At 53.8% G+C, this 23,354-nt stretch overlaps 2 protein-coding genes across 6 annotated transcripts in view; both read left to right on the forward strand.

Moving 5' to 3' along the window:
* Positions 1-348: 348 nt before the first annotated feature.
* Positions 349-16,391, forward strand: P2RX1 (purinergic receptor P2X 1). Of its 3 annotated transcripts, none has more exons than XR_006589349.1 (12): positions 349-761; positions 9,598-9,745; positions 10,037-10,108; positions 10,552-10,621; positions 10,870-10,966; positions 11,267-11,347; positions 11,607-11,748; positions 13,486-13,613; positions 14,022-14,112; positions 14,242-14,332; positions 14,540-14,605; positions 14,953-15,001. XR_006589349.1 is itself a non-coding variant. In XM_003996380.5 (12 exons), the coding sequence occupies exons 1-12, from the start codon at positions 625-627 to the stop codon at positions 15,229-15,231; spliced, it is 1,200 nt and encodes a 399-aa protein (XP_003996429.1). In that variant the 5' UTR covers positions 354-624; the 3' UTR covers positions 15,232-16,391. The 3 variants fall into 3 exon arrangements, 2 of the variants coding, with proteins under 2 accessions (XP_044900176.1, XP_003996429.1); XM_003996380.5 differs by lacking the exon at positions 14,242-14,332 and adding an exon at positions 15,166-16,391 and having other exon boundaries at positions 354-761; positions 14,953-15,054; XM_045044241.1 differs by lacking the exons at positions 11,267-11,347; positions 14,242-14,332 and adding an exon at positions 15,166-16,391 and having other exon boundaries at positions 350-761; positions 14,953-15,054.
* A 3,679-nt stretch (positions 16,392-20,070) lies between these two features.
* The window catches only part of CAMKK1 (calcium/calmodulin dependent protein kinase kinase 1), a 28,313-nt gene continuing 25,029 nt past the window's right edge, over positions 20,071-23,354 (forward strand). For 2 of the 3 annotated variants that reach the window (XM_011289051.4, XM_006939941.4), the window contains exon 1: positions 20,071-20,227. The gene's annotated coding sequence lies outside the window, so the exon portion shown is untranslated. The remainder of the gene's footprint in view (positions 20,228-23,354) is intronic. The other variant, XM_006939942.4, reaches the window with a different exon arrangement.

Below are 23,354 nucleotides of genomic sequence, written 5' to 3' on the forward strand. Positions count from 1 at the left end.
TCCTACGTCCTCTTCTGCTCTCCTGGCCGCAAACCTCCCAGGGACTGAGCTCCCCACCTGGGGGCACAGGTAGAGTGAGAAGGATGTTTGGATATGGGGATGGATCCCCGGTTAGGGGAGGGCTTCAGCCTGAGGCCACTCCACCCAAGCCCTTGGCCCTGTTCTGTTCTGTTCTGCCAGGTTCGTTGGGGGTTGACAGCTTTATCTTTGCCTTGTGACGAGTGGCCTGTGGTTTTCCTGCCAACAGCTTCTGTTTCCGGAGGCTCAGCAGGGCTGAGGCGGAGCCAGGAGGGGCAGTGGGGCTGGGCCTGGGTGGCCCCACTAGCCCCGCCCCCATCCATCTTTGGGAATTTATTTGTCCACAGACAGGGCTGGCCCACAGTCCATTGCCTGCCAGGGGCCAAGAGCTGCTCTGACCACCCAAGGATTCTCCTTCTCAATCCAAATGCCTCCAACTAACCCCTGACTCCTGACCTCTGGCCCCAAGCTGCCTTGCCCTACCCTTCCTAAGGGACCAGGAAACCCCTAGAAGCTCCATTGTAGACGTGGGCGTTGACGCTGGTCTCACCTCAAGAGCAAAGGCTGTGCAAGGCGCTCAGTTCTCAGCCCCTAGCCTGGTCCACCATGGCACAGCGGCTCCAGGATGAGCTGTCTGCTTTCTTCTTTGAGTATGACACTCCCCGAATGGTGCTCGTGCGCAACAAGAAGGTGGGCGTCGTCTTCCGCCTGATCCAGTTCGTGGTTCTGGTCTACGTCATCGGGTGAGTCTGGGCCCCCTAACTGCCACCCTCTTGCACCAGCTCCCAACCTGGGCCTTTTCTCCAGGCTCGGGGATGCCCCCCAGGATCCCAACGAGCCCCTCTTTCTCTCCATCGGTTGTCATCCTCCATGACAAACTGTAGTGCTATTCAGAAAGAATGGAAGCCTGATAACTCACTGTCAAGATGGGGACACTAAGGTAGAGGAGGGAAGCCTTGCTCTGGGTCATATGGTGAACAAGAAGCAAAGCCGTTGGGTTCTAAGGAACTGACTCACTGTTAGTCTCTCAAGTGGTGAGTGGCGCTGGAGGCCAGGGCCCCAGCAAACCACATCCAAGTCTTACTTCTGACCACCCAGCCAAGCTGGCCACTACTAAGAGATGGAGGCCGCACCCCATTTTATAGGCCAAAGAGGGAAAGGCCCTGCTTCCACCTGCCCCGCCTAAATTAGAGGCATCCTGCAATATTTGAGACCCCCAGAGCAAAGAAACTTCCAAATTCAGAACACCTGGCACCTAAACAGTGGCATGTCAGGCAGAGGTTGGAGGTCAGTTCAGGTTGCAGGGATGACTGCTCCTTTATGGGCATCTTGAGACCTGTCCTGCTGAGGCAGAAGTAAGGTGGGAGTCCCCTGCAGTCTGGCTGTCCTGGGAACCGTGCAAAGGCCATCTTCTTAAGATCAGCTTTGCTGTCCCAGAAGCCAAGACAGGCCTGGCAGGGGCTTACCCATGTGTGTGCTTGTGTGAGCACGTGTGTGTGTGTGTGTGTGTGTGTGTGTGGTGTATGTATCTGTGTTGTACCTAGAGCTCTGTGTGGATGCACGTGTTCTCATGTGTCTGGGCATGTGCCTACTGGGTGTGTCCCTGGGGTTGGGTATCCACATGATGCATGTCCTGTGGCTGAAGTGGCTAGGTACCTTACGTGTTCATCCCTGCATGTGTGTGGAGGTGGGGAGATCATCATGTCCACTCACAGTGATGCTACAAAGGGTTCTTGAAGGCCCCAGGGCCACTGAAAGGGTTTCAGCTCCTGCTGAGGGGTTGAGGGATGCCCGGCAGAATCATTTTGCTCTGTGATTCTGAGGGCCCTGCCCCTCTGCTCTCCATATCCCCATTTTTGCTGTGGGACCAAACCAGGACTGCTGACTGGAGCTCAGGGCAGGCTGACCAGGAGGCCAAACCGTGACCATATCTCTCTGGTCCCTCCAGGGCCTCTGTTATCCAAAACAGCCTTCCCTCTACCCCCATCTGGCCCCCAAGGTCTCAGAGCTGGTCAGGTGGAGTCAGAGCCAGGACCTAGGCCTCTGATACCTTCAGCCTCTGCCTCCCTGCTGCTCACAGACCAGTTTGACATCTGCAGTGTCATGTGAGCTCTTCCAGAAAGGAGCAGTGGGTCCCAGCTAGAACTGAGACCTCCTGCCCCCAAGACTTAATGCTGCCTTCTCCTTTCCCACCTCACACGGGCTCTGAGAACCAGGCACAGGACAGGGCTAAAAGTTCATCCTTAGCTGCACTCCTGATCCTCCAGGGAAAAGAGAGGTTGCCCACCCAGGCCCAGCCCATCCTTCACCCAAAGAGATGGGAGACGGTTGTCCTCACTGTGACCCCCATGGCTCCCTATTTCTGCTTTCAGGTCAGCACTGGGACCAGCGCCAGGGCCCTCTTGTGTGTTGGTCACAGCCTGTCAGAGGGAAAGGGACAGTCCTCCCCTCCCACCACCCCACCCCTAGCTGCACCATATGCCCCAAGCCACCATTCAGTCCTGAACACATACTTCCAGTAACAGGGACCTGCCTATTTCCCTCCTTCCTTTCCTCCCTCCCAAGGACAGTCTACTCAGTTTCCAAATGGATGTGGCCTCCTCAGTGTTGGTGATGCTCAGAGACAATGAGTGATTTAGTGTGGATCTCACAACTAGAAAGAGGCTGAACCAGCTCTGAATCCAGCTGCAAGTTTCCAAAGTTGGCCTTGAGATCCTGGAAAGGAAACATGCTCAGAGAGGGGTACAGACTTGCCCAGGCGTATAGCAGAGAGAGGAAGGCAGGGTGTCCTACAATACCCACCCCCCCACAACCCCACCCACAAGCCCAGACGTCCGACTCCTGCTGTCTCTGGCACCCTCATCTGGCCACTGCCCACTGCTTTGCTAACCACTCAGCTGGAGATGGAAACCAGCCTGGACTTGGTCTTACTATCTCAGGTTTCAAGTTCCCAGCTGTTCCACAAAACAAGGGCGGGGAGATCCCCTCTAAAGATATTGTACACAGGCGCATTCCTGAGGAGGAATGGCCTTTCTTTACTTACCCGCCCCCCCCCTCCCAAGGCCGCTGTCTGTCTGGTCCTGTGGTTGCTGCAGGGTACAAAAGGGAGCATGGGAGAAGAGCCAGACTCCTGCATTCCAGAGACAAGGGCACAAACAAGATGGGGGGTGGACGGACAGAGAGACAGAACTGGACAGAGGGACAGACATTGGAGCACAACCATTCCGATGAAGAGACAGGTCCTGAGACTTAGAGATGGAGAATTACTGAGATGGAGGCAGAGAGGCTGAGATGCTGAGAACCCGAACAGACTCTGAGGAGGGAAACTGAGGCTGTGTTCTCTATCAGTCACACTCTTCTGGGAAATCCATGGCAAGTGGAGCGAGCAAGTGGGCCTGAGGCCCCGGTGGGCTGAGCTAAGCTGTTACTCTTTTTGGCTCAAATTAAAATGGTTAATTTGTGGGGCGCCTGGGTGACTTAGTTGGTTAAGCATCCAACGCTTGATTTTGACTTAGGTCATGATCTTGCAGTCTGAGGTCAAGCCCCGGGTTGGTCTCTGCACTGAGTGTGGAGCCTGCTTGGGATTCTCTCTCTCCCTGTCTCTCTGCCCCTCCCCTGCTGTGTTCTCTCTCTCTCTCTCTCTCTCTCTCTCTCTCTCTCTCTCTCACACACACACACACACACAAAGTAAATAAATAAACATTAAAATATTTTTAAACGGTTAATTTGCAGTTAGAACTATCTCCTGGGTGGTGATGCACTCTCTGGAACTCAGCATATAGGCTGTGGGCTGTCATCCATGACCTATCAGGCCCATCCATACAAGGAGCGTACTGGGATATGTCCTTGCCTGGAGGGCTCTGGTTTGGAGAAGAGAGAGGTCTGGCTGCAGCTCACAGGAGAGTCCCAGTGGGATTTGTGAATGCTGCTTGGTAAGAGGAGTGTGGGAAGGCTTCCTGAAAGAGGCAACACAGTGGCAGAACCACCTTGAGCAAAAAAGCCTAGGGGCTATAGTCCAGGAAAGCCTGTTTTTGGCTTTCCTAACCCCCTGTGCACCTCCACACAGAGTGCTTGAGAATTTCACATGCTTCTAAGATTTTCATATGAATCCTGGAACACACCAATCAGGGATTAGGATAGATACAAATTATTGCTGGGAAAAATGGATTCAGGGACATTTCTACAGCATCTTCTCTGTGCCTATTTCTGTGTTGGGCTCCATGAGAAAAAGGTGGGGTACAGGGTAGGCAAAGGAAAAATGAGGAGTGAAGAATGAGTTGGCCAGGACTTCTTTGGTTCCTAGTGAAGAGTGGGGCTATTGAGTGGTTTATATAACTGGAAAAAAAAATCAAAGCAGGATTTGGGCCTGGCTGGATCCTCCATGATGAGAGCACAGGAAGAGAAAGTTCCACAGGAAAATGGTGGGGAGTTCAGGTTGGTCCCACTTAGGTTCTCCAAAGAAGCCAGGATCTTCTCCCCTTCCCCACTCTGCCATCCTCTGGGCTTCATTCTTAGGCAGTCTCTCTGTCCTCATGGTGGCAAAATGTCCCCCAGCAACCCCAGGCTGATGTCCCACCAGCTTAGCCATCCTTGGGGCATAAGACTGTATCATTTTCCAGAGTTCCAGCAAAAGTCCCAGATCCAACTCTTACTGGCAGGGGTTAGGTCAAGGGCCTACCACAAAACCAATTGTTATGGTCAAGGAAATGAGATACTCTGATTAGTAGAATCTGGTTGTGTGACTACATGGTCCAGGCACTCATGCTGGAAAGCAAGGTATGGTCCAAGGTCCTGGGGCAGGAAAGGAACAGCAAAAGAGTCACTAGGATTAGGCTGTGGATAATGAGAGAACTGAAGGGAAAGGAAGTGGATGGTGAGAACAGCCACTGATCCAGGCCTCTGAACGCCAGGCTGAGGAACATGGGGAGCCATAGAGGGTAGTGGGGAGCCATAGAAGGATGTCTATCAGGGGAAGGTCCAGGGCAGGCAGGTGTTGGGGAGGGGGTGGAGGCCAGAAGTGGGCAGCTGTGAAGAGGCAGCAGTGATAAGAGGACAGGATTACACCATGCCCAGGCAGCAGCAGTGACCAGAAAGACAGAAGTGGTCACCCTAGTGGGCCCCACACCAGGGAGGTATGTGTGGAGGGAGCACCCACTGCTTAGTTTCTGCACATCATCGCTGCAGGGGGACATGGGCCCAGATCAGCCAGAGTTTTTGACTTCTCAAGAGCAGGAGGAGATTGGAATTTATGGGCAAAAGGAACCTCTTGGTGTTTAGAAGTTGGTGACTCATTAAAACTGTTTAAAAACACAAATTGTCAGCCTGACTTACCTGCAGACTGCAGGTTGATTAACCTCTGAACACTCAGCATGGGTCCCAGCTGTGAATTCAGTCCTTCTCATGCCTGGAGTCTGGTCTTAGCCCTCCCCAAGGCTTCTGTGCCCCACAGCATGTGCCTGGGCTAGTCAACTGCTGCCTACAGTCCATGGGTACACCTTGTGTCCCACCAGCCACAACCTACCCTCCCATCCCATGGCCAAGTTCCCTTGGCATCTGCCCCAAAGAATGTGGGGATAATGGAGAACGAGGGTGTGAGGATGATGCCTGGGCTTTGAGGGGGATACAGTAGGTATGGTGCCGTCCTCCAAGATGAAGGCACCAGAGGGGCAAGTTCTGTGGGGACATGAGGCATTCAGGTTGGTCCCACTGAATTTTTGTTTGGAGATAGAAGTCAAATGCCATAACATTAAACATTAAACATTAAACATTAAAAATATACAACTCCGTGGTTTTAGTATATTCACACAGTTGTACAACCACCACTATCTAGGTCCACAAAATATTCACGAGTCCAAAAAAGAAAGCCTACACTTCTTAGCAATCACCCTCCATTCTTTCTCTCTCTACAGCCTATTTTGCCTACTCTGGACATTTCATATAAATAAAATCATATAATATGTGGCCTTTCCCGTCTGGCTTCTTTCACTTAACACAATATTTATTAGGTTCATCCATGTTGGTTGTAACATGTATCAGTAGTTCATTCCTTTTTCTGGCTGAATAATATTCCACTGTATGGACATACCACATTTGGTTTGTTCATTCATCAGTGTATGGTCATGTGGGTTGTTTCCGCTTTTGCCTCTTATGAATAATGTTGCTGTGAACACTTGTATACAAGTGTTCATACAGACATATTTTCAGTTCTGTTGGGCACATACCTAGGGGTGGAATTGCTGAGTCAATGGTAATTCCATGTTTAACTTTTTGAGGAACTGCCAGCCTGTTTTGAAAAGGGTTGAGTTTGAGTTTGAGGTTCCTGTGTGATATCTGGGGTGAGGGACCAAGAAACAGGGAAGGAATGTGTGTCACAAAGCAGTGGGCCATGTAGACATGTATGTAAGTTCCTTGAGTGCAGAATTTTGGTTTGTTTTGTTCACTTCTGTATTTTTAGTGCCTAGAACAGTAAGTAAATAACAAATAAGTATTTGTTGAATCACTAAATGAATGTGTGGAATTAGATCTCTCAGGAGAGGTGCATAAGTAGGGATAAAAATCTGGGAACACAATGTATCTGTGACAGCTCGCACGAGGTTCTGTCTGGGCTGAGGATGGCAGCCAGGGCCATGGGGGCAGGTGGACATTTAGAGAGAAATCACTGACTCGAGACAGTGAAAATAAGAGAATTATTTATTACATGCCTACTGCATGGTGATTTCCTTAAGGAGAACTCATGGGAACATCCCCTAGTCACCTAGACTTGTTTTCTTCCTGGGGCCCAGCCCACAGTTGAGTGCATGGTAGGGCCTTGCTCATATTTGTTGAATGAACAGCATTTTTGAGGTAGGTGCCACCAACTCTGTTTTACTGAGAAAGCCAGGACTCAGAGAGGTTTTGTCCTTAGCCTGGTGAGGCTAAAGTCACACAGCTGCCAAGCAGCAGTGCCGATACCCTAATCTTGGCTTCTATTCCCTGGGGGTGGGGGGGGCACTTGGCCAGTCCCTCTTGGCCAGTCCACTATGTGCCGTCTTCCATGAGGGGCTGTCTGAGAAAAGACTCGGGACAGGATATTGCTGAGGATGAGGTGGAAAGAATGAGAAAGATAATGTCTGGAAAAGGAGGGACTTCAGAAGATGTTCATGTCTTTGGCATCGGACCCCCTTGATGGTGACAGCTAGGCCAGGTCAAGGTAAGCATGGGGGCGGGGGGCTGATGCCACGGTTAATCCATTATTATCAGAACCGAGGTCATTGATGTCAGATTGACTTTACCATTTTACCCCCATGATTGACAATCCACGGGGGCGGGCATAGCCGAGAGTGACTGTATCAGCCCCTGCACACAGCCGTGGTGTGGCTCCACTGTCCTGCCTCCTAGCAGACATGCTGATGCTGGGCTGTTCAGTGGAGAGGGGCAGAGACCTGGGCCGGGACCTCAAGCCTGGGGTCTGCCCCTGACTCGGGAAGGACACTCCCTCAGACCTCCGTTTCCCCATCTATACTGTAAGGAGTTGGTATTGGACCCAGAGAGAAATTCTATTGAGATGTTGGATGGGGGCGGCAGAGAGGGAGGCCTGTGACCCTCTTATAGGGGATCAGGACATGGAGCAGCTCCCCATCACCCCCAACAGCTCCTCTGAGCTTGGGCATGAATCCAGAATCGTCCCTGGAGGAAAGAGGTTAAGGAGGGTGGCAGTAGGTGATGTCCCCAACTCTCCCTGATGAGGCTGGAAGCACTGAGGACTCGAGGCCTTTGTCATGCCTCACCTGTTTCCATCTGGGACCTGCAGGGGGCAGCAGTGACCATGCTTAGGCTTGGGGGCACCTCCAGAGCCAGGCTGGGGGAGGGACTTAGAGAAGATGAAGAATGGACTATGGGACGGGGGACGGACGGGTGTGATGACTTCTGGGCCCTGGGGCAGGAAGACAGCCCCCAAAAAGCTAACACTGACTCTGGGACTAAGATGCCCAGAGAATTGCTATCAGGCCTGAGCTCTGGGACGCAGGAGAGAGGCTTTGAGCTCTGCTTGGACAGGTGGGCTGAGGGTAGGGTGAGGGATGAAGGGGATATAAACATACCTGCCTACAGTCAGACACAGCCACAGGTGTGCTTACAGATTTCCCCTGGAGATACATAGCTACACACTCTGACGGGCACCACACATGGACAAACACACACACACAGAGTTACCCTGAATCTCCATGCAGTCTCTCCTGAAGGAAATGGGGCATACCCAGGATCCTCGGTTGTTAAGTAACAGAAACCAAACCCAAATTGGCTTAAATAAAGAAAGGGAATTTCTTAGCTAATGTAACAGAAAAGTCCAGAAGTAAATTTTTTTAACATGCCTCAGGCATGGCTAGATCCAGGAGCTCAACCATTATCAGGAGGCTGCCCTCTCCATCTCCTGGCCTGACTTCCCTCTAAGTTGGCTTCATTCTCAGGTTTACTCTCTCTGTGAGGTAGCAAAATGCCTAACCTTAGTTTTGGTCTTATAGCTACATTGTTTTGCTATCCTGCAGAAAGGATGTCTCTTTCCCAGTAATTCCCAGAAAAACCCTGGCCTCATTGCTGAAACTCCCCAGGTTGTGTGTCCATCTTTAGACCCATCACTGTTGCTAGGGCGATGGGACATTGATTGGCAAGCCTTGGTCGTGTGCCCCACCCTCCAGCCCCCAAGGTTAGGACGGAGGTAAATTTCACTGAACCTCCCAGATAGAAAGTGAAGAACCTAAAGCAACAGGGGTTCTTCATGCTGGAAGGGAAGGCCAGAATGTCCCAAGACAGCTGGGAGGCCTCCAGCCTGAGTCACTCCCACAAAGGCCTCAAATGGAGCCAGATAACACAAGCTCTTCAGAGGGCCACTTGCCCCCCTCTGTTTCTCTTCCAGTCCCCCTTGCCAGGGGCTCCCAGCATGGCTGAGATAATCATAGCTAATGTCTCTACAGCACTTACTGCACCTGCCAGTCCCCACTCTAAGTGATCTATGTGCATTAAGTCACAACAAGTACTATTGGTACTATTATTATTATTCCCATTTTACAGATGAGGAAACTGAGGCATAGAGGGATTGAAGAGTTTATCCCAAATCACACAGCCATGGGTAGTGTAGCTGGGGTTCCAATGCAGGCTCTTGGGCACCAAATACCAGGTTCTCAGCCATCATGCTCTGCTAGGTCTCAGTGGGAGAATCTTAGGAAGGAAGGAGAACTCTGGCATAAGGATTATGGTCTCAGAAGCTTGGCCTCCAGGCTCCAGAAAATCCTGCTTCTTGGAAAAGGATCTGAGAGAGTCCTTCAGCGGTTCTTCTCCCTGGGAATTAGTATTTTCCCGGGGAAAAGCAGGGTGGAACCTCAGGTACAGGCCAGCTTAGGGAGGCAGGTGAGGCTCTCCTGCCCCCAGCCCAAGATGTTAGCTTTAGGAGCAAAGAGTGGCTCAGAGATGCTTCTGGAGACAGGAGGGCAAAGGATTTGACATGTCTAGCAGGTGCCAGCAAGGGCAGCAGCCCATGTAACCTCATGCCATCTTTGAACGGTTCTGCCCAGCTCTGGTCGTTTTAACCCCCAAAATACTCCACAGGTGGGTGTTTGTCTACGAGAAAGGCTACCAGACCTCAAGTGGCCTCATCAGCAGCGTGTCTGTGAAACTCAAGGGTCTGGCCGTGACACAGCTCCCAGGCCTGGGCCCCCAAGTCTGGGATGTAGCTGACTACGTCTTCCCAGCCCAGGTGAGCTGGCTCAGGGATACACCTTCCACCCACAGGGCCTGGCTCAGAGCAGGATTGGACTCTGTCCAATAACAGATGGGACCAGTTCAGCTCCTAGCTCCCTCTGGGCCTCAGCTTCCCTAACCAGCAAAAACAGGTTGTTATATCATCCCACTCTGCCATCATCGGTTATGGAGACTGCTGGGTATCATGTGGATTCTGGGGGCTTGTTGGGGCAGTGCTTGGGTTCTGGGGGGTGCTGTTCTCCCAACTCAGAGCCCTGGTCTCCCCTCCCCTGCCCCTCACTTCCAGGGGGACAGCTCCTTTGTGATCATGACGAATTTCATTGCAACCCCCCGGCAGGCTCAAGGCTACTGTGCAGAGGTGAGGACTGCTACCCATCCCCTCTCCCCACTTCCTGGACCCAGGGAAAAATAACATGGAAGAGAAGGTCCCCCTGGGGGTTGAAGATAGGATTCCCAAGGAGACTGCAGTGGTGAAATTTTAGGCATAGACTCACACGAAGTAACAATCCGAGATTTCCCTCCCAGCTGTGTGTCAAGCAAGATGCTGAGCCTCAGTGCCCACCCAATCCCCAAACCCTAACGTCCCTGTTCCCTGCCAGCTGACACTGGTAATAGGGCAGCTGGACATGAGCCCAGAAGGGTCCTGGGAGGGGTCTGGGGGGAGGAGGAAGCTGTAAGCAAAGTTCACCCCAAGGTGCTCCAAGATTGCCCCACGACTTCCCTAGGGCCCTGGGGGTGAGAGGAGAGTTTCTTAGAACCCTACCCAAGGGGCCTAGGACCAGCAACTCTCCCTTCCCTTAGCACCCGGAAGGGGGCATATGCACAAATGACACTGGCTGCACCCCAGGGAAGGCAGAAAGGAAGGCCCAAGGTAAGCTCAGCCTCCTCCTGTCCCCCTGCACAGCCCTGAAGCTCCAAGCTTCCTCCACCAGCAGATCCTTCCTGCTCTCTCCCTTGCTGCCATCCTAGCCTTGGCCTACCCTGTCCCAGACCCAGACACATTTCTGTCCTCAGGTTTCTGCTCTCGGGTGTCCCATCACTGGGGGCTCTTGTGGATGAGGGGCCTCCTCTGTATCCCCAGCTTGGGATGAGCACCCACGGGTTCCTCCCTTGCTCCAGGTATCCGCACAGGCAAGTGTGTGGCCTTCAACGACACTGTGCAGACATGTGAGATCTTTGGCTGGTGTCCCGTGGAGGTGGACGACAACGTCCCACGGTAATGCCTTATCCATCCAGGGAGCTAGAAGCAGGTTCCCTAACCCAGACAGAGGGGCATCCGGATCCAGTTCTGGAAACGATCTGTCCTGCCTTCTTCCAACCCCACCCTTACCCCATCTGTATGGCCCAAGCCAATGATCCCCCTGGCCCCTGGTCATTACAGCACATCCATCCCCCACAAAGCCAAGGCCACAGGAAGATCCCATAGGTTATCACACCCCCACACCCATGACAAACTCTGGTGGGCGCACGGGGGACACCTGGGGAGGGGGCAGTGAGTGAGTGCAGTCTCCTCCAGCCCTGCCCTTCTCCAAGAAGCCGAGAACTTCACTCTCTTCATCAAGAACAGCATCAGCTTTCCACGCTTCAAGGTCAACAGGTTTGTGGGAAAAGGGGGCAGAAATGCAGGAGCCCCTCGAAGCTGTTCCAGCTGGTCTTGACTGTCTCTGTCACCTTCTACTCTTGCTGATTTCACTCTGGAGACAGAAGCCTGAGCTGGGCCCCTCGGGTGGGCTGCTTTTAGTCTCCAAGGGCGGGGTTTAGTGGAATTTGTGACAGATCCCCAGAGCTTTGGGGCATGGTGGGCAACCTCCCAGCTGGCATTCTGCGGCCACTGATGCTCTCCACTCCCATTATAGGCGCAACCTGGTGGAAGAGGTGGATGCGGCCTACATGAGGACCTGCCTCTATCACAAGGCCTTGCACCCACTGTGCCCCGTCTTCAAGCTTGGCTATGTGGTACAAGAGTCAGGACAGAATTTTAGCACCCTGGCTGAAAAGGTATGGTGCCAGGCGAGTGAGGAAGGCTGGGTCCTGGGATCATCAGGTCAACGAAGGCTTTTAAGTCCCAGGTGATGCCCCCCTCCAGCCTCTCTGGTGAGGGCTGAGTATATATATGCATCTATTCCCTAATATTGGGCACTCCTGAGGGTCAGGCCTGAGTCCTCAGCCAGACTGGCATGGAGCTGACACGGAGGAGGCACCCAGAATGATTGGATGTGGGCAGATCTTATCACCTGGATGTTTGCTGAGGTCACACTGTTTTTCAAATATTAGATAAAAGCAGCTTGAATTCCATGACCCATGGCCCTGAGAAATCCTGCACCCTGCCCAGGATTCCTGGGAATTCCAGAAGCTGGAATTTGCACAGTCACCTGGGGCTCCGAGAGAAGCAGTACCTTATAAGGAGCGCAGACCTATCTGACTAGGTTCAAATCCTGTCTCTGCCCCTAACGAGCAATGTGACCTCAGACTAGTCTTTTACCTTGAGTGTGACTGAGCTTTTGCACCTACACAGTGGGTACAATAACAGTACCAGGCTCAGGGGGTTGTCTTGAGGATCAAGTGAGCTCACGCATGGGACAGCACTTTAGTGCTGCCTGGCATGTGGCAACCCCCCCCCCCCCCCGCCCCGTACATGTTCCCACGTGATCATTATCATCCTTCTCCTGCAGGTGCCCATTTAGGGCAGGAAATCAGCTTCTTTTCTGTGATATCACACACACACACACAACACGTCTAGCACAGGGGCCAGCAAACTTTTTCTTTAAAGGGCCAGAGAGTAAGTATTTTCAGCGTCACAGGCTGTATGGACCGTGTTGCAATCACTCAAGTCAGCTGCTGTAGGGCAAAAGCAGCCACGGACGATACGCAGACAGACTCGGCCCTCTGGCCTCAGCTTGCCAAACCCTGGAGGGGGTTACACTGTAGCAGCACATGCCACCCGAAAGCTGAATGTGGGACCTCCCTGTCCCTAAAATCTCCTCGTCACCTGCACTTCTTACCCCTCCCCATCATCTACAGATGCCTGCGTACCTGCCTCCTGCTTAGTTGCCCAGCTCTCCTCTCACTCTGACCCCTTCCCAGCACTCCTGTTGCTCAGCCTAACCCCGCGTGTCCCTGATTCTTGCCTTGCCCAGAGGAGCTTTACTTGTTCAAGTTTTCTCTTCCTAGCCCAGGTCTTGACAGACTCACTATTCAACACGGTTGCCTTCCATGCTGTGACTTTCACTAGGAACTCAGGAGTCAGTGACAAATGAGACAGCCAGCCCCACCTTCATGGAGCACACAGTCTTAGAGGAGATGGGCTAATAATCACACGAAATAAATATATGATTTCAAAGTGGCAAATGTTCCAGGAGAAAACACAGAGGGAATAACAGGCACACATTTGAGACTGGAAGGTGTGGTTAGGGAAGACCCCTCAGAGAAGGTGACCACAAGATAAGAAAGAGCCAGCCTTTTGGAACTAAGGGAACTTTATGTGCAAAGGCCCTGAGGTAGAAAGAACTTGGTGTGTTCTAGAAACCATCGGAAAGTTGAAGTGGATGGATGGGAGGTGGGGCCAGTGAAACTGACAGGACCTTCACCCTGAAGCAGCTTCTCAAAGTCTCTTCCCGAACAAACAAAAAATGCTCCCCCCACCCCCCGCCCCACTCAAGAGATTGCTGGCATCGGCATAAGACAGGAGTTTCTTGATCCCAAAATCCTGGATCTTAAACACCCGTGTCCCTGCAGGGCGGCGTGGTAGGCATCACCATTGACTGGAACTGTGACCTGGACTGGCAGGTACAGCACTGCAAGCCCATCTACGAGTTCCACGGACTGTATGAGGAGAAAAACCTGTCTCCAGGCTTCAATTTCAGGTGCCTGTCCCCCTGAACAGGTGCACCCAATTTCAGGTGCAGGACCCCACCGGTGCACCCTTCCTTGGGGTCCCAGAACCCCTTGAGGCCAAGCGAGTGTGCCCAGGAAGGAAGCAGAGGAAGCCGGGCAGCTCCCATTCTCCTGGGACTGGCCAAGCAGGGAGCCCGCAGGGAACAGGACCTTGGCAGCCTGAGCTCCGCCCTTTGGGGCCCGCCTGGCCAGGGCTGGCAGGGAAATTGCCGACCTCAGGAGTTAGGGTGAAGGTTGAACACAGCATTCCTGGAATGAATGTTGGGGGGCATGGGACTGTCCTCACAAACCTCTGAGGGCTCCTGCTGAGCTCTGAGAACACTGGACCTGAAACTATTCTCCATCACTCATTTCTGCAACCTCACCCTTTCCCCAAGGTTTGCCAGGCACTTCGTGGAAAACGGGACCAACCACCGGCACCTCTTCAAGGTGTTTGGGATTCGCTTTGACATTCTCGTGGATGGCAAGGTGAGTGTCCGGTGCGAGGGACAGCCAGAGACACAATCTCAGTTCCCGTGAGTGCTTGTTGGGCGTCCACGGTTATGGACAACGGGAAGTTGACTGGGCTTCATTCAGTATTTTTACTTCTAATAACAGATGGACCCGGATACCTGTTGAGGGCAGGTCTTTCCAGTCTGTGACCTCACCTCCTCCACTACCTCCCTGTATCCAGGGAGGCAGAGCCAAGGTCAAAACCCAGTGCTTCTAACCAGCAGCTGGGTCCCCATGTAGAGCTAGAACTGTGGGGAGCAGTCTGTGGGGCTAGCTGATGGCGGGGGTGGGGGCAGATGGGGAGCCCCTTGCCCCAGGTCTGGCCTTAGGGTTTCTGAGAAAGGCCGCTTCTACCTGGCTCCTTCTGACTGTTAATTCTTCTCTCCCTGGGCCCTGCCACCAGGCTGGGAAGTTTGACATCATCCCCACAATGACGACCATCGGCTCTGGGATTGGCATCTTTGGAGTGGTAAGTGTTAGAATCACGGGGCCACTGTGCCAGGGGTTAGTCCCTCCTCCACATCTCGGTGGCAGCCAAGTCTCTCACCCCTACTGTGCCTATCCCACTGCCTCAGACCCACAGTATGTCTGCAGAAACTGAGGCCCAGAGCTGGGGCAGGACAGAGGTGGGCTGGGGTGATCTTGATGCCCTGAGGGAACAACAGAGCATCATCACCCCTCCCCCCGCCCTTTCAAAACCTAAGGTGTGGATAGGGCAGGACTGAGCCACGCCCCCACAGCCAGTAGGGACTGATGTGGGCTGTGGAGGGCTCGGTCCTCGCCACCATGTTATATCCACCGTCTCGCTGCCCTCAGGCCACGGTTCTCTGTGACCTGCTGCTGCTCCACATCCTGCCCAAGAGGCACTACTACAAGCAGAAGAAGTTCAAGTATGCGGAGGACATGGGGCCGGGGGCGGTAAGAGAATCCCTGAGTTGGGCCTATCTGAGGTCTTAGGCCCACGTGTCTGTGTTGGGGGGCCAGCTGCTTCCCTGGGGCTGACTTTTTATCCCCTCAATGCTTACACAGGGGGAGCATGACCCCGCGGCCACCAGCTCCACCCTGGGCCTGCAGGACAACATGAAGACATCCTGACCCTCGGCCCCTGACTCTTAACCGGACACAGCATGACACTTCAGGCGGGGGCCCTGGTGGGGTCCCAGCCAGGACACAGAGGTCTCCTCAGGAGCTCTCCAACCTCTTAACCAGGCAGACACTAGGTTGCCTGCGGCTCAGCGTGGACACTGGGAGAGACCTGTGCAATTCTGGGCTCTGGCCCCAACTCCACAACCTCCAAGGGAGCTTCACCCAGCCTCAGCCACTTCTGGTCTAGAGCAGCTGGGGCTGGGCAAGGCTCCTCTCACACTCCTGTGTCAGAGAAGTGTGCTTCTCTCTCTGGGCCCTCACGCTACCCCACTGCCTCACGTCTCTAGATCCATGCTTTCCCATATGGCAGACACTAGCCATGATGACAATTTAAATTTATATTAACTTAAATTGAATAAAATACAAAATTCAGTTCCTAAAACTAGCCACATCACAACTGCTAAATAGACACATGTGTCTAGCGGCTGCCATATTGAACCACATAGAATATTGCAGAAAGTTCCATTGGACAGCTCTGCGTAAGCCCCATTTCTTACTGGCCCCAGATTTTCCTAGGGAGCTTATAGACAGTGCAGGCACCTGGGGCCACCTCAGACCTCCTCAACCGGAATCTGTAGGGCTGGCCACAGATCTGTAAGGATGGAAAACTCCAGACCATTTTCAGGATATAAGTTCAAGAACTGCCTCTGATTAGGTATCAGATTCAGCCTGGGCCTGCATGGCCTCACAGATGCAGGTACTGAGCAGGTGAGCGGTGTGTTTATAAGCCACGTGGTGTCTCACGTACACACCCCCATACACACACTCATCCACATGCACACCCCCTTCCCACCCACACTCTGTTTTTGAACAGCTAGAGCCCTGCAAACACAACCATCTAAACGTACCTATGCCCTCGAGTACAGACACATGGTCCATGCCACAGCACCTCCATGGGGATATGCTTCTCCCCAAGTGTGTCAGGCTGAGACCGTCCCTTCTAGCCATGAATCCTTACTCAGCTACCTCGGGTTGGGGTGGAGACCTGGCCAAATCCTGGGCTTCCTACTTCTGTCCCAGCCTTAGCGCCTAAGGCCTGCCCAGTTCTGTTTGAACACAACGTCTGGGGAAAGTGAGGGGCGGAGTACAATAAAAGGAATGAGGACAAACCTCTGCCTTCTGTACTTTTCCCCACTTTTCCCTCTCTGAAACTAGGTGTCCCCATCTGTGAAATGTGGGGGGCCGAGTTGAGAGATCTCTGAGGTCCTTTGCATCTCTTGGTAGACAGTGGTGAGCCAATATTTACATCTTCAGTCCTCCAGTCCAGTACTGGAGGTCGGCTCACCTCTGTCCATGGGCCACTGTACCCGAACATTGGAGCTCTTCCTGGTCCTCCATTGCCCCTCCCACAGCCTTGAGAGGCCTGGCACTCGGACAAGCAGATACCCTCAGAAGTGGCCTCATGACAGCAAGGATAAGAATGGGGCTGGCTGTCCCAGGAGGGAGGTCTGAGAGAATCCCAAAGAGAGGAGGAAGGTCTTGAATGGAGGCAGTGTGGAGGGATTCTCCAGGGGCTCTGCTGTGGCAAGACCTGCATGCTAGACTTATGGCCAGGTAGCATCTCTGGGAACCCCCCATCACCGTGCTCTATCTAGACCCATGGTGTCCAATAGCAATGATGGAAACATTATCTGTGCAGCCCAAAATAGTATTCGCTAACCACATGTGGCCACGGGATACTTAAAACGTGGCTAGTACAACCAAGGAACTTAATTTTTAATTGTATTCACTATTTTTTTAAGTTTGAGAGAGTGTGCGTGTGAGCATGCAAGCAGGGGGAGGCGCAGAGAGAGAGGGAGAGAGAACATCCCAAGCAGGCTCTGCACTGTCAGCTCAAGCCAGATGTGGGCTTGATCTCACGAACCATAAGGTCATGACCTGAGACGAAATCAGGATTTGGACACTTAACCGACTGAGCGACCCAGGAGCCTCTCATTTTATTCACTTTTAATTACTTTAAATCACCACACGTGGCTAGCGGCAGTAAGAAATGATATTGGATGGCACAGGCTAGCCCCTTCCCTGTCCTTCAGGCCCTTGGCTTTCTACCCTCTTCCCCAGCCAAGAACCATCCCTCAGATTTTACAAGACGGGAATTCCTTCTTCTTCCCTCCATTCCTTCTCCAGTCCTACCTGCTTTTGCAACTCCTGCCCTCTTCCCTCCTGAATGAGCAGAGGATTCCTCCTTTGTATCTAACCCTTCTATCTAGCCCAGAGGCCTCCCGGTAGAGGCTGCCTCTCTTTTCTGCCAATACCTGCATTTGCTCCTCCTTTCTGCCTCCTCCGGGCCCTTGTTCTTCTGCAGCTCTGCGTGCTCTCCCTTCACTGCCACTGTTCCAGAAAGACCCACATTTCTACACTTCCTTCTGCATCCCACCCTGTGCAGCTGGTCTCCAGCGGCCACCCCCACTTCTCCTAAATGCCCTTGGCAAAGTTACCAACAGCGTCCTTGCTGCCAAATCCAAGCAGACACTTCAGCCCGTATCCTGCTTGGCCTGTCAGCCTCTGACACTATTGACCAAGCCCTCCTTTGTTAAAAGATTTCCTTCCAACAGCTCCTAGGACCCACCCTCTCCTGAATTTCCAGCCAGACCAGTACACAAAGAAAAGACAGTTTTCAATTGCAGCTTTGCCAAGGGTCACTGTATGTCCTTAGGCAAGTTGCTTAACTCTCCAAGCTCCTCTACAAGGCAGGGATAATAATAGCCTCTGCTCAGGTTGGGGTAAGATAAGATATGTAAGGCGCCTAGCACAGAGCCTGGCACACCAGTGGTGCTCTGCCTCTCCATCTAGCCTCTCTTTCAATAGTGGGGTCAACTAGTTGTCCCTGGATATCTAGTCTACAGTGATGCTACCCTTGGTTCTTATTTGGGTATGTGGCTGCCTAGAATGGAAACTGCATTTCCCAGACTCCTCTTGCACCTGGGTCTGGCCATGTGACTGTTTTAGCTAATGGGATAAAAGTGGAAGTATCATGTGACACCTTTTGGGACCTTTCCTTAAAAGAGAGCTGGTGCAGATCCTTTGCCCTCTTCTTCATCCTTGTCTTCATCCACTGCAAGGGATGCATGTGTGACAACTGGAGCTCCAGCCATTATCCTGAACCATGAGGACGAGATCATACCAAGGGGTTGCTAGAGTGGAAAGGGCGTGGAAAGAGCCACATCTGGAACGTCTTTGTGGAACAGAGCTGACATACTAGCCTTGGACAATCTTCTCTGAGGCTTATATGGGGATTTCTGTTACCTAAGTCAAAACTGATCCTACTTGGTACAGAAATCTTTCCCCCTTAAAAGCAACTGCTCCGTCCTTGGCGTCTGCTTTATTTGCTCTGAGTTATCTCACCCTTTCCCATGGCTCTACTTACCATCAGGGGTCTTTTCTGACAACTTCCAAAAGTGTCTTTCTGGTCCAGCCCTCTTTCCTAAACTCTACTCTCAGATATCCAACCCAAGTGCCATATCTAATTATTCATTAGACAAACATCTTTTGAGCACCTACATGCTCACGATGTGTCAGACAGTATGCTGGGTGAATCAGACACAGACCCTGTCCAGAGGGGGAATAGGCAGGTAAACGAATGCTGAGTACAGGGCAGTCCCTAGGAGGGGCTGCTAAGCCATGCTGGGCAGTGAGGAGGTCATAGGGAAGAGCTCCTGGCAGAAGGGACATTGAACCAAGCCCTGAAAGGAGTTAGACAGGCAGGTGGTTAGGACTGAGGTCATGGAGGTCTTGTTGAGAGCTATTCTCAGAATACCGGTGAGCCACAGAAGATTCCTAAGCAGGAGCTGAATGGAGAAAGGCTAGTCGGAGGAGTGAGACTGGAGGCCAAAGAAGAGGCTGCTGCGGCAATCCAGGTGCAGCAAGATGGTGGCCTGAGCTAACATAGAGGCAGAGAGCCGGTGAGAAGTGGATGGTTTCCAGCCATGTTTAAGAGGCAGCGTCAACAGGACTGGTTGCCGGGAGGGGTAGGCTAGGGTGACTCCCAGCTTTCTGGCTCCCGACTGAGACAGGGACACAAGAGGCCAGGTTTGGGGGAGTGACATGGGGCTCTGTTTTGGGCAGGTGGTGGGGGGAGGTGCCAGAGGATTCACAAGGGAACTTTGCATGATTGAACCAAGAATTGGTGAGCAATCCCGAGGAGAGGTATGGGGGTGGGCGGAATCCCCAGGAATTGCCCCTGTGAAGGTCAGGACGTCCTGTTGAGTTCTTTCCATCCCGTCTGCTCCAGCTAGGCCATTCCTGCCGCCTGTTCATAGAGCCCTTCCCCAAACATGAATCCAACTATGACCCCAACACTCTGTGATAAACCACTTCGCGTTTCCCCTACCCCCCACCCAGCAGAAGGCTCAAGTCCTGAGTCTCCCATTCTTGGCCTTTTTCCCTGGCGCCCAACCTCTGCCGCATCCCTCAGTCGCGGATCTCACTTTGCCCCTCACCTAGTAAGCACCGCGCATCTCCACCCCCAACTCCCCACCCGCGAAGCGCCCATGCCCCAGCCAGGCCGAGACGGGAGGAGACAAAAGGTTTGGGGAGGTAAGCACTCGGACCTCGCAGGCCCGGCTAAGAGGCCCAGACCGCGGCTTGGAGGGATTTGGGGGGAGCCCAGGCGGCCTTAATTGGGGCGACGGGGGCGTGAGGAGGTCCAGCCCCGCCGCAGGGGGAGGGGCCCCTCTTGAGACCTTACCCGCCGTGGCCCCTCCCCTCCAGGAGCCGGGCAGGAGTCCCCGGCACTGATTGGGCGGCGCCGCGGGCGGCGGAGCCGGACCAATGAGCGAGGGCCGGGCGCGGCGGCGAGCGAGGGAGGGAGCGCTGTCTGGAGGAGCGGCGCCGGCAGTCTGAGCTCCGCGATCCCAGCCCTGGCGAGGCGGGTGGGGCGGGGCGCGAGCCGCGGGAGCGAGCCTGGTCGCCCGCCGGGCCGCGGAGACTGTCGCCGGGCGTAGAGGTAGGGGTCGGTGGGGAGGGGACCAGGGGCAGGGAGAGGGAGGGGACGAACACCTGAACGTCTGCTCGGCGGAGCCTGCAGGGAAGAGGGACGGTCTATGAGGCCGCGTCTAACGAGGGCAGCTGGGACCGCATCGGTGCGGGGATCCTTCCCCCTTTTGGGGGGCCGGATCTACTGGGTGCTTTCCGGAGCCTGCTTCCTTCGGCGCCGGCAGCCGGGACCGCATCTCTGCGGGCGCCCCGCCGTCTGCGTCCCTTCCCCAGCTCTAGTCTGCGGGACTGCGTTCATAACCCGGCGCACTACCCACCCCCGCCCCAGCTGTGGGTGGGAGGCCGTATCTATGCGGAGTGGGCCCAGATCTGTGCACCCACGTGTGGATCTGCGCTGAGTGCTCCTCCTACACGGCCCTCCGCCGAGTCTTCCTGCAAGAGCTGGGGAGAGGCGGAGAGGGGGTGGATGAATGGGACAGATGTGGCGGGTGGCTTTAGCTGCGCAGTCCTCCCCTGGATGGAGCGGGGTGGAGGGGGGCGGCGAAAGCGGGCGCTGCGGCCTCAGGGGCCTGATAGGCACAGAACTGGTGGCTGGAAGGGTGCACACGTGCGCAGGGACCTGTGTGTGGTGTTTGGAGGTGGGTGTGTGTGTCACGTGGACACGAGTGTGCCTGTGTGTGTGAGGGGAGTGCATGACTGGATGGAGTGGTGTGTGAGGGCCGATCACATGGACGTGGACGTCGGCGTGCGCCTATCTGGGGAGGCGTCTGTGTGTGCCTTGAGGGTACAGAGGTGTGTAGAAAAGGTTGTGTCCCAGGTCACAGGACTATGTCTTGGTGGGTGCATATGCGGCTGTGTATCTGCCAAATGGGCTGGGGAGTTGGGAGGAGCACGCAGCTTGTGTCCTTGAGGATGCACTGGCCCCCACACGGCCCTCACTCCTCATTCGGCAGATTGAACACCCACTGTGTGTCAGACTGTGTCCTAGGCCCACAGACTCTGGGGACCTCTGCCTCCTCCTTCGCCTCTCTCTCTCAGTACCCACAGCAGGCAGGGGGATCATTTTAAACCTCATCCAACTGAGTCATTCCCCTGCTCAAAAGCATCTTCCGGTTTTTGAGGCCTCCTGGTCTCTGTCCACGAACCCCTCCAAGGCCAAGCCCTGAGTCTCAGCCAGAAAATGGCTTTCTGTCATGCATAGTGAGAACTTCCATCCACTCCCCCTCTGAAATCTTTACTCAGTGGTCATGAAAGAGCTTACATGCCACCTCCTCCAGGAAGCCATCCCTGGGACCAGGCACGGCAAATGTCTGGGCCCTCTCCTCTGGGTGTAACTCTGCTCGCCTGGGTACCTCTCACGTGCAGAATCCCAGTCCAGCAACATTAGCCTTCTTGCTGTTCCTCAGACAGTGCGAACACCATCCCACCTCACAGCCTTTGCAGTGGCCGGTTTCTCTGCCAGAAATGCCCTTCCCAGATGTGCACACTGCTTGCTCCCTCACTTTCTTCAGATTCTACTCAAATCCTGCAGAAAGGCCTTTCTGACCACACTGTAAATAGTACCCCCCCCCCAGCCCCTCACTCTTGATCCCCCTTACGTGACTGTATTTTTCTCCATTGCACATACCACTTGACATATCATCTGTTAATTATTGCCTTCCTTGTTTGTTGCTTCTTGCCCTAACTAGAAATTAAACTGCATGAAAGCATGGACTTTATGGTTCACTGCTTTATCTCCCAACACCTAGCACAGTCCCTGGACACATATATAGCAGGTACTTATTGAATATTTGTTGCATGAATGAGTGACTCTGGATTTGGATCCCAGAAGTCTGTGTCTCTGGCTGTTCCCTAGCCTATGAGCCCCCAGTATGAGGCTAGGTCTCCTCCTCTTCTGTCCTCCAGATTCCAAGTTCCTGGAAGGCCAGGTGTGGGAGAACTGTGACCATATTTGCATGTTAGAAATCTTCCCTCTAGCGACTGATGTGGAGGAGGGCTTGGGGTGGGTTCAGGGTATGAGCCTGGAGGTGGGGAGACTGTGTGGCAGAAGCAGTGGGAAAGAAAAGCAGAGATCTAAATCCTGATTTTGTAGGGGGTCCGACTTAGTAACCTCACCCAGCAGTGGGGAGACGAAGGAGGGCTCCCGGAGGAGGAGATATCTGAGCTATCCTCCAGCAGCAAAATAGAGGGAGGTGTGTTCCTGGCAGAAGGCACAACTTGTACAAAGCCCTGGCAGCGGAACAGAGTCTGCAGTTTGGGAAGCCGCGAGTGGTGTGGTGCAGCCAGAGGAGAGAATAAGTGTGGAGCTAAGGGAGCAAGGATGAGCAAAAGGGAGAAGATGGGTGATACGGAGGGCTCCCGGGTTTCTGGAGAATTGGGAGGATGATGGCATCCACCTCTGCGACAGGCACAGAGGAAGAGCAGACTTGGGGGAAGTGCCAAGTGCAATGGGGACTCTGTGGGTCTGAAACGCCCAGGAACATTGCAGGAAGGAGGCAGCCGGCTGGAAAGAGTGGGGCTGGAGGTGCAGACCTGGTGTGGAAGCTGAGGAGGGGCAGAGATAGAAGGTGATGCCTGGAGACCATCAGCCAAGATGTGCTGAGGAAGCGCTGAGGGTTGCCGTGCGAAATTGGGTGCAGGGCCCACCTCGGTGCTTGGGGCCTCTCCGGGGATGATGGGAGGGGACATCCTCACGGTAGGCATCCTCAAGCATGACTTGGCACTAGATGCCTGGGCCTCCCTCAAGGAGGACTGAGTCATCCCGGGCGGAGGCAGGAACTGCAGAGGGCACCCGTTGCCAGGGCCATCCAGACACTTGTCAGGAGCATAAACACAGCTCCTGTGAGGCAGCCTGGCGATGTCAGGGCCACCTTCTGAGTCTGGCCTGGGTGGCCTGACCACCTCCTTGCAGCTTTCCTTTCTGGACAGTGTTTGGATGGCCAGGGCTGTGTCTTCTCTGCCTGCATGGTAGCTGCTCAACCTAGCCCTGAGATTCTCAGCAGCCTTCCAGAACTCACAGTGAGGTCTGAGTGGTGCCTGAAGTCATCCCAAGAGGGGCTGCTCGAACATTTGGACAAAAGCAGGATCTGCCTGCTCTCTGGTACTCTGGGTCTCGTCTGAGAGACCCAGGTGGACGG

This window comes from Felis catus, chromosome E1 (genome assembly GCF_018350175.1).
Source record: "Felis catus isolate Fca126 chromosome E1, F.catus_Fca126_mat1.0, whole genome shotgun sequence".
Classification (NCBI taxonomy): domain Eukaryota; kingdom Metazoa; phylum Chordata; class Mammalia; order Carnivora; family Felidae; genus Felis; species Felis catus.

What these genes read in the sequence shown, in the direction of transcription:
- P2RX1 (XM_003996380.5), top strand. Translation starts at nt 625, where the DNA reads ATGGCACAGCGGCTCCAGGATGAGCTGTCTGCTTTCTTCTTTGAGTAT. An exon ending in GTTCTGGTCTACGTCATCGG is followed by an intron (nt 762 to 9,597) that starts GTGAGTCTGGGC and finishes AATACTCCACAG; the next exon opens with GTGGGTGTTTGTCTACGAGA. An exon ending in CCACGCTTCAAGGTCAACAG is followed by an intron (nt 11,348 to 11,606) that starts GTTTGTGGGAAA and finishes CTCCCATTATAG; the next exon opens with GCGCAACCTGGTGGAAGAGG.